Source organism: Myotis davidii, unplaced genomic scaffold (genome assembly GCF_000327345.1).
Source record: "Myotis davidii unplaced genomic scaffold, ASM32734v1 scaffold1105, whole genome shotgun sequence".
In the NCBI taxonomy this organism is placed as follows: Eukaryota; Metazoa; Chordata; class Mammalia; order Chiroptera; family Vespertilionidae; genus Myotis; species Myotis davidii.
The window spans coordinates 37,953-47,048 of NW_006296063.1; the positions used below are offsets into that span (position 1 = coordinate 37,953).

Below are 9,096 nucleotides of genomic sequence, written 5' to 3' on the forward strand. Positions count from 1 at the left end.
AAGGCCAGAGACGGGCCGGCCTGTGGTGGGTGTGAGGTCTGGACCCTCGGGGCCCGGTTGTAGGGTGGGGGAGCGGGGAAGGAGGTTGGGGCCAGCAGCGTTTGCACGCCTGGCCCCGGCCCTTCGCTCGGGAACAAGGGAACCGGGGTCATGGGACGATATAGGCCGGCGGGCGTACAGCTCTTCTGTCTTAGCACTTCCTCTCACTGTCGTCTATATTGCGATCTTGCTGTCTGCAATCTCTTTCCCCACTACAGGGTGCCCCCTGAGGACAGGACCCCGGCCTTCTTCATCTCCGTGTCCCCTACAGGGCCTGCAACGGGGCTTAATAAGTGCTGCATAAATGAATGGAAGGGAGTAAGGGCTGTCCTTGGTGTGAGACTGCTTCTGGTAGGGAGTCAGTAGGATGGGGGGGATGGTGGCTGAGCAGAAGGAGTTTAAGGGAGCAGGTGGTTCTGGCCAACTAGCCCAGCCAACAATACCTCTGTACCTCGGTAGGCAATAGGTTGGGAAGGGATTTAGCTACCATTCAGTGCTGACCTACAGTATGCCAGGCTCAACATAGGTGCTTTATTACAAACATCATCAGAATTAAGGAAGTACTTAGTTTTCCTGATTTTAAGGAAGATGAAGTTGACTCAGGGTAAGTGACTTGCCCAATATCACAGTTAGGCCACACAGTTAAGTGTAGAAGCTGGCATTCGACCTAGCTCACTGTGACGTTAAATTTCATTATTTTTGGAGCTTGTGCGCTTCCCCCACGCCCCCCAATGTCAATACAGTGTTGGTTAGGTTTTCTTTTTTATTACTGTTTATTAGTAAGGATACGAACAGATATTTTCATTAAGTACACTTAAAATATACTCTAGCCCTTCTAGACTGGTTTTCGTATTTCCCAATGGAATTTGCAGTGAAAACTATTAGAAGTCTTGCTTGCCACAAAAGGGGACGTTGTAAGCTCTGTTATCTGCTTAGTGTTTGCTGCAGAAGTTTGTATGAAGGGGGTAAACACTTAAGTGGTTTTAAAAGTGGGGCACAATAAAGTTCACCCCGAATTATTTCTTTTGTGTGAGACCAACTTTAATTCTGGACTTACACGTTGTTCCTTTCTAACAAGTCAGTAAAACCCAGTCAAAGACACACAGGAGAAATCAGTTGAATGCCATCAGTTGCTTTGTTTTAGAATAAATCATTGGTTGTACCCAAGCTGGCTTGTGCTAGCAGAACCACCAGCTGCAGTGGGCTGGGGCTGGAAGCCAGGGAGAAAATGTCCTCTAAGCACTAGAGGAAGTTTGCTAGTTTTCAAAATTTTGTATGCCTAACTTTATACTTAGTCCCATATTTGTGAGGTGGCAACCCAGAATAAGAGTCAAATTTTGGGAGCTTAAGGTAAAGAGAAATGAGTTGACAATAAACTACAAATTTTTAAGATATGTTATATGTGGAGTGTGTGGGGCTAGAAATTAGCATGCAGAAAATAAAAGATGGGTGGTAGAATTAGAAGTGATTTTGTTTGCTTTAAAACATTTTTATGGTATTATATATTCTTTTCAATAATAACCTTTTCTCAAAGCCAGGCCAGATAATAGATATTTAAGGGAAGTAATCTAAAGAACAAGAGAACCAGTTAATCGGCCCTTTCTCTAGATTCTTAAGCTTTGTTTCTTTATCAGGTTAAATACTCTGAATTTTACATCCCTAAAACCCATACTTTAACACACTATAGAAGCACCCTGAAAGTCAAGTTTTTTTGGAGGCTCTACGAAAGGACAAATGTTGACTGTGTTTTCATAGAACTACTGCAGACACTCATATTCTTCATGAAGATTACACAGTAAATTCCTCTAAAAATTTACTACTAGGAAACAGTTTAAGAAAGCTCATGCATTTTAGATGAGAATTGTATAGTGATCACCAAAGTGTTAAATGCTAAATTAAATGTTTAAAGATGATCTATTAAAGTAAGGAAAAAAATGTTAGAACTTCTACATAAATCTTAATATCTTTTTAGTATCCATTTTGCATGTTTTATATTTTAAAGACTGTTAATAATATGTGTATAAACAATTTATTTAAAACATCAAAATGCCTATATGGGGTATGCGTTCATAACTTTTATTTAATGATGGATTGCACAGTCAAAAAGTTTGTAATAAACTTGTGATGTTCCCTTCCTCTTGGGGCTGTCAGAAACCTTCCTGTTAATTGTATATTCAGTTTTAAGAACGCCTTTGCCTGGGTTTTCTAGTTATACAGAAAGATGTGCAGGACTATATAGGAAGCAAACTGTCATATGAGGTATGAACAAAGTGTGATTGGATCCCAGAGCAATGACTCCAAGGTGTAATCAGGAAAGGTGCTTGGAGGGGAGACTATTTTGGGGGACCTTGAAGGCTGGACTGTCTCTTTCCTAAAGGTACACATAAAAATGAGCCTCTAGCTGAGGATTACTAGAAAGAGAATTAAATTTAGGTATTGACTATGAGCAAAAAGTTAGAAGTGTGTTAAGTACTCTGAGGATGGTTAGATTTAAGGAGAAAAAAGACCTTAATTAAACTAATGATTAAACCTATAGGGGTGAACTTTTCTAATTAATCAGGTGGTGTGTATGTGTTCAGGGTTGCTAGAAGCTTACTGCAGCTCACTTTCAATAGCTATGCTCGTTTGTAATGCATAGGACAAATGCTGACATTAAAAGGTCAGTAAAACAGCATCAGGGCTTGGCAAACTTTTTTTGTAAAGAGCCAGATAGTTAATATTTTAGGGTTTTGAGGGCCTTATGGTCTACCACTCAGTTCTGCCTTTGCAGCTCCAAAGCAGTCTTAGATGATACATAAACAAATGGGTGTATCCGTGTCCAAATTAAGCTTTATTTACAGAAATAAGTGGTGGAACCTCAGGCCTTATTTTGGAGACCCCTGACATACATAATACACTGTAATTTGCCTTGCTCATTTGTCACATGAAAATTTTGTGAATAGTAAAAGTTCTTTTTTTAAGGTCTCCATATATTGATGTACACCATTTGTGAAATCATTTTCCTATTATTGGACATTTCTATGTTATCCAGTTTTGTTTATGCTCTATTCTTTAAATATATATGTACATATATATAATTTTAAAACTTGGTTACATTCTTCAGAGTAGTTTTATTGTATTCTGGAACAAAACTTTTTCCATTAGAATATTTCCTTGGTTTTAAAATAATCTGTGAACAAATAGAATTCAGTAATGAGAAAGTGTTTTGACATTCAAACTTTTAATGCATCCATGTTATGTGAAGACCATCTAAACTGTATTATAGTTATTTAATTACAAAGAAATTTTGAGTGAATTTACTCAGTTGCATCCAGATTGTTCTAGACTGCTTTTTCTTTGGAGATTCTCATACCTTGTTTGTACTAGCCATTAGTTGTTTTCTGTGTATGTTCTCCCTTGCTACCTCCAAAATTCTGTAATTACAGTGTACATTTGCATAGCACTTTGGAGATTACAAACTACTTTCACACTTTGATACTTCCTCTTACACTGGATATGAATGACAGTCTCGTGGAGATGGGCCTGCAGCTGGGGCTCTAAGATCTTTGTTTTGAGTCCCTGACTGCTCCTCTTCCTCTGGCCACTGCTTCCAAGGCAGGAGCAGGGTTTCCAGAGTCTTCTCTGTGAGTATGTATAGTGTTTATAGACACAGGAAGGGTTGGAAGTGGCTGTGCAGGTTCTGATTTCTCTTTGTTTACTTTATTCCAGAAATGAGAGTTCATTAGCATCTACCCTGAAGACTTTGCTGTTCTTCACAGCTTTAATGATCACTGTACCTATTGGGTTATATTTCACCACTAAATCTTATGTTTTTGAAGGTAATCATATTTTTATAGACATATTACTATAATTAATGTTCTGTGCTTTATGACCGGGTGTTCTTAAGTTTGCTTCTTTCATCTGTTTTGCTTTTCAAATATAATGTTGCTCTGACTGAGTCCTACTTCATGAAATGAATATTTTCATCACTCATAGTTGTTTCAGCTTGACATCATAATCGTTTATGGTTTTTTATGAAATAGCTTGCCGATTCTTTTAATATCCCTTTGAGAGTAAAAGTTGGCTGACATGGGAGGAGGGATTTTGGGGGGATGTACCTTGGGTGGCAGACATTGGAAGGAAGAGGAAATAAAGTCCCCTTTTTTTGTGTCAGAGCCCTTAGATGAAGTGATAATTACAGTTCTCATTCAAAATACTTTTTCGTGTATAAGAAGGTATTTAAATCTTTAAATGAATACTTGTTTTATCACCACCCAAAGTGTTACTTTTTAATTCCCTGATTAATTAAACACTAGTATAACTAATAAAATTAGTATGCTTTGTTTTTTTGTACTGTGATAAATTTTGGAATAAAATGAAAACTTTTATTTCTTGATAGGTGCCTTTGGGATGTCCAATAGGGATAGCTATTTTTATGCTGCTATTGTTGCCGTGGTTGCTGTCCACGTGGTGCTGGCCCTCTTTGTCTATGTGGCCTGGAATGAAGGTTCACGACAGTGGCGTGAAGGCAAACAGGATTAAAGTGAACATCACCTTTTGATAGTGTTAAATTGTTTTAAAAATGGCAAATGCATCCAGGATACTAATTTTTTCAATAATGGTGAAAGAACATGTTCAAATCCATCTTAAGGAGTCACATTTGACTAGTGTAAATTTTGATCTTTCTGATACAGTGGTTTGCATCATCTATTTTAACTATAAGCCTCTCATTTGCAAATGAAAATTTGGAAAAATTAAATTGGTGGCAAAGAATTACGTTTAATTACACATCATTCTGGGAAGAATTTGATTATTTTACAACAAACATGTTTTATAGCATTTTTTCTTGTAGTTGGTTTTGAATGTTACTTTTCTGGATATATTAATAAGGTACACAGTGAAGCAAATCTAAACTTTATATTTTGTTGAAGTACTTTCCCTAACTATCATGGAAGTACCAGGTCATTGAATTTTGCGTTGTAAATTCCTATGGAAAATTGCTTAAATTGTTAATGCTGGAATTACTCTGAATGTCACTGAGAAATTTCAAAGAAAGTGTAATCCCTAGTCAATAGGAACCTTTTGTTACATTATTTCATGGGAAACGAGGCTGAATTCCACCCATTTTACACGAACTGGTTTATTGAAGGATCTCGAGAGCAAAGCAGAGCTAGCTGCCTCCTTGCAGCCCAGCCTGTGCTTTCAGACCAACTCTTTAATAAGCTGTTTTGCTCTTGTTCAACAATGAAGTTTTGCTTTAATTACCAGGTTTGCGTAAATTGCCTTTAAATTTGTTTTTCCTACTGTTTTTTAATACTGTATATGATAGGAATTTACATTTAAATGTTTATTTTTGCATACTTAGGGAATGTGAACAATTCTGAAAATAGATTGTTTTTATCACCCAGGAGGTATTCTTGGGATTTCTAGTCTAGTCTTTTCAATCAGAGTCAATATATCCCAGATATATATATATAATTAGATAATTCTTGAGTCCTTTTCTGATAGAAAAAGACCTGTGTTTTTATTTTAGTATCTTTAGTGTGTGGTTCTTTCTAGCCACTTGGTACTACTTGTATGCAATCTGAAAACAAACCCAGAAAAACAGGAAGAAAATTTAAGTACCCTGTAATTTTGCCACCTGGAGATAACCACTACTTTGGTTTACATCTTGTATGCATTTTTTAATGCTAGTTCGATACTCACTAAAAGTTTAGATTAAGTTCAAATTCCGCCAACTTTTCCTGACAGCTATTTGCATTTTTTTTTATGAGTGATTAGTGGCCATTTTCTAAAAAACAAATAAAACAAAAAAACTACATTGTACCTTTATTCTTTCAGGTAGGTGTCTCAAGTAGGTATATCATTGTTCAAATTTCCTGTTATTGTTAATTTCTAATCAGTGGCTCTTGCTGTGTTTGCCATTACCAATTTGTTTATTCACCCCTATTTTTAATGCAGAATTGTATTCTTGCTTAGAGTTAAATATTGTCTATAGTTTAAATGTCTTCTATAAGCAGTTATTCTAAATGTAAAGTGCTTTCTTAAAAAAAAAGACTACAGTTTTAGTATAAAATTGAACAATTTTAATATAAAATTGTAGAATGCCCCTGTTTGACTCTGGGTATTATGTGGTAGATTTCTAGATGGTCCCCACTTTTAGATGCCATGTTGCACTTAGACTTGTCCACTTAATTTCTTTTTCTATAATGCCAATGTTTTTCTTGTACTTTTGGGATATTATGCTGTTTGTAAAATATTAATGTCCAATGTTGGATTATTTTGTTTTATTTCAGACATTTGCTGAGTAGATAATTATGTGGGTATTTTTCTGCAAGTATTTAAACCAGGGATTCAAGCAGTTGTAATTTCCTCTTGGAAAAAGTACCAAGTGTTTGAAATTTAGACATTGATGCTAGTGTTAATATTTAGGATTATTATAGTATAGACTTCTTTTCAAACCAGTTTTAATTTTTTCCTGGGGTTTCAACTGTTATCTCGTTAGTCTGCTGCTGTTGAAATAACATGGTATTTGACATAGATTTATTTTTCACTGGTTTTCTGTTGCACAGTGTACATACTTCAGGATGTATAAAAAGGAAAGCTACAATTGAGCCCTTATAAATGTTTTAAGATAGGAATATGTTCACTATTGTTTGAAAACTAATTATAAGAATAACCTCAATTAGGAAGTGTAACTTGAATGTCAGTACAAGCTACTGATTTTAACCCCATTTACTGTAACATTACCTTTCTCACCTCACCTCTATTTTGCCTCCCCCCACCCCAGAATATAATCTCGTTTCCTCATTGTGCTAAAAACTGAAAAGTCTGCTGTAGAATGCATCTTATGTCAAGTGGATATCATTTTACATGTAGCAGCAAAGTTCAGTTTTGAGTTGTTACTGAGGAAATTTAATCCTTTCATTAAAAAAAACCCCACCTGTGTTTCCTGGGAATCCAACTGAAATGCATTGTAATAATTGGACTGTTTTAACCATAAAAATCTCATCAGCTTTGACAAAAGAGACAACTGATTGACTTGTTTGATGTTTATTTTCCATTTTCACATAAATGTATGTATATATCTAGAGTACCCAAGGAGGCCAGTAAAAAACAGTTAAATAAGGAGTGCCCAAGGAACAATGGAAGCTGAAGGTACATGAAACATAGGATTGAAATCTTGTTTCAACCATATCTAGTGTGTATTTCTTATCTCCAGCCCAGTTATGTTTATTGCTTCATGCTCCAGTGAAGTTGTAGTGTTGTTAGGCCCCTTTTATAAACGATTCAGCTATGGTGCCGACTTTGTCACTTTTCTTAGGTCAGCAGTGGATTTCTCTGCCATCAAGCACTCTGCATCCTCCACCAGAGAAGTATAACTTTATTAATTCAGACTCAACTCATATTTAAGATAAATTTTACAAGAGCTGGACTGAAAAAGCATATTAATAACTTGACAATATTTTTCTTTCTTTTTTTTTTTCAAGGGGAAAGGGTCACCTGAGAAAATAACTTATTTTCAGGGACTTGGGTAACCTAATGATAAATATTACTTGTAACCTATGAATAGCTTAAACCCTTATATATTTATTAAAATAGTCTGGAATTCCTAAAGTTACCATCATTCCTGGCCACACTTTTCTTTCCAGTTTTGTTGCTTTGTGTACTTAAAAATAATATCTGCCTTCCTTTTAATATGTTGTACAAGTCATATTTGTCAGTTACACAGACTAGTCTTCCTTTTTCTCAGGTTTAGTGAAATCTCACTGAACAGTAATAATAGCAATAGCTAACAACATCTGCACAGCACCTTACAGTTTGCAAAGAACGTTCACATATTCTTGTTTGAGTTTTGCATAGTGAACCTTTTACCTGGTGTCTCTAGACATCAATGCTTAAAAGTGTTAGAATCTTTAAATCATTAGAGTCATTGAATATGCTGTAGTCTTGAATAGTGCCCTGACCAGGGGCAGACTTTAGATGTGCTAACGTTGAAAGCTGTGTGCAATTATCAAAATGCAGGGCTTGAGTTCTTTAGCCACTTGAATCAGATTTGCTTCTGTTATATAATGCTTTTTTACACGGTATCTGGATGGATTTTGTATTCGTTATGTTCTAGCCCGTAATTTGTATAAATTTGCCATCTGTTGTCATTAAAAAGGTGTTTGTAATACCACTTTGATGTGTCCTGATTCAATTAATAGTAACTTTATTAAACTCGTTTTCGTAACATTTGTTTGCCTCTCTGTTTATACCATACTAGAGGCCCAGTGCACGAAATTTGTACACTGGTGGGGTCCTTAGTGGCTGCCGGCTGGCTGGGTACTTCCCCCAGCCTGTCCCACCCCTTTGTCGAACTCCTGGTTGAGGGGACAATTTGCATACTATGCTTTTATTATATAGGATAGAATATGAACAGAGTCAAGGGCATGCTTTTATGTTGTAAATGTAGATCAGAGTGTTCAAACTGGTGGGGATCTCTGGGAGGTACTTAGGAAGGGCTGGTAGACTCCATCTGCAATGGGCCCATCAGAATGTGTGTAGCAATGGGAAAAGAAAGCAGCTCCTTATCCCATGGCTTTTTGAAAAATTTATTCAGGGGTGAATGGGCTTCAAATACCTCTAACACTCCAAGTGTACCTGTCCACTTCTTGCCATCTTCACTGCTACCATCTGGGTCTAGAAGAGCTTCATTCCTCACCTGGTGCCTCTGACTGCTCTTTGCTGCTCTTGCTCCTGTAGTCATTTCACCACAAAGCAGCTTGAAGATGTCTTTACAAATAGTAGGTCATAATTAACAAAATAGAAACCCTCATACACAACAGACTGACAGCTGACAGGGAAGAGGGCTGAGGGGCTGGGTGAGAAAGGTGAAGGGATTAAGTAAAAAAACAACTTGGACATAGTGGTATGATGATTACCTGAGGAAAAGGGGAGGGGTTGGGGAAGGTAGAAGAAGGTAAAGGGGATAAATGGTGATGGAATGAGATGATGGGTGGTGAACACAATAAAATATACAGATACTGTATTATAGAATTGTGCACCTGAAACCTATATAATTTTATTAGCCAATGT

General features: G+C 36.6%; 1 protein-coding gene across 1 annotated transcript; it reads left to right on the forward strand.

Moving 5' to 3' along the window:
- Window positions 1–627: 627 nt before the first annotated feature.
- On the forward strand, window positions 628–8,197 carry VMA21 (VMA21 vacuolar H+-ATPase homolog (S. cerevisiae)). The gene is made up of 4 exons (XM_006771003.2): window positions 628–643; window positions 3,581–3,662; window positions 3,748–3,857; window positions 4,418–8,197. Exons 1-4 carry the CDS (start codon window positions 628–630, stop codon window positions 4,558–4,560), a joined length of 351 nt encoding a protein of 116 aa, XP_006771066.1. The 3' UTR covers window positions 4,561–8,197.
- Window positions 8,198–9,096: the final 899 nt, after the last annotated feature.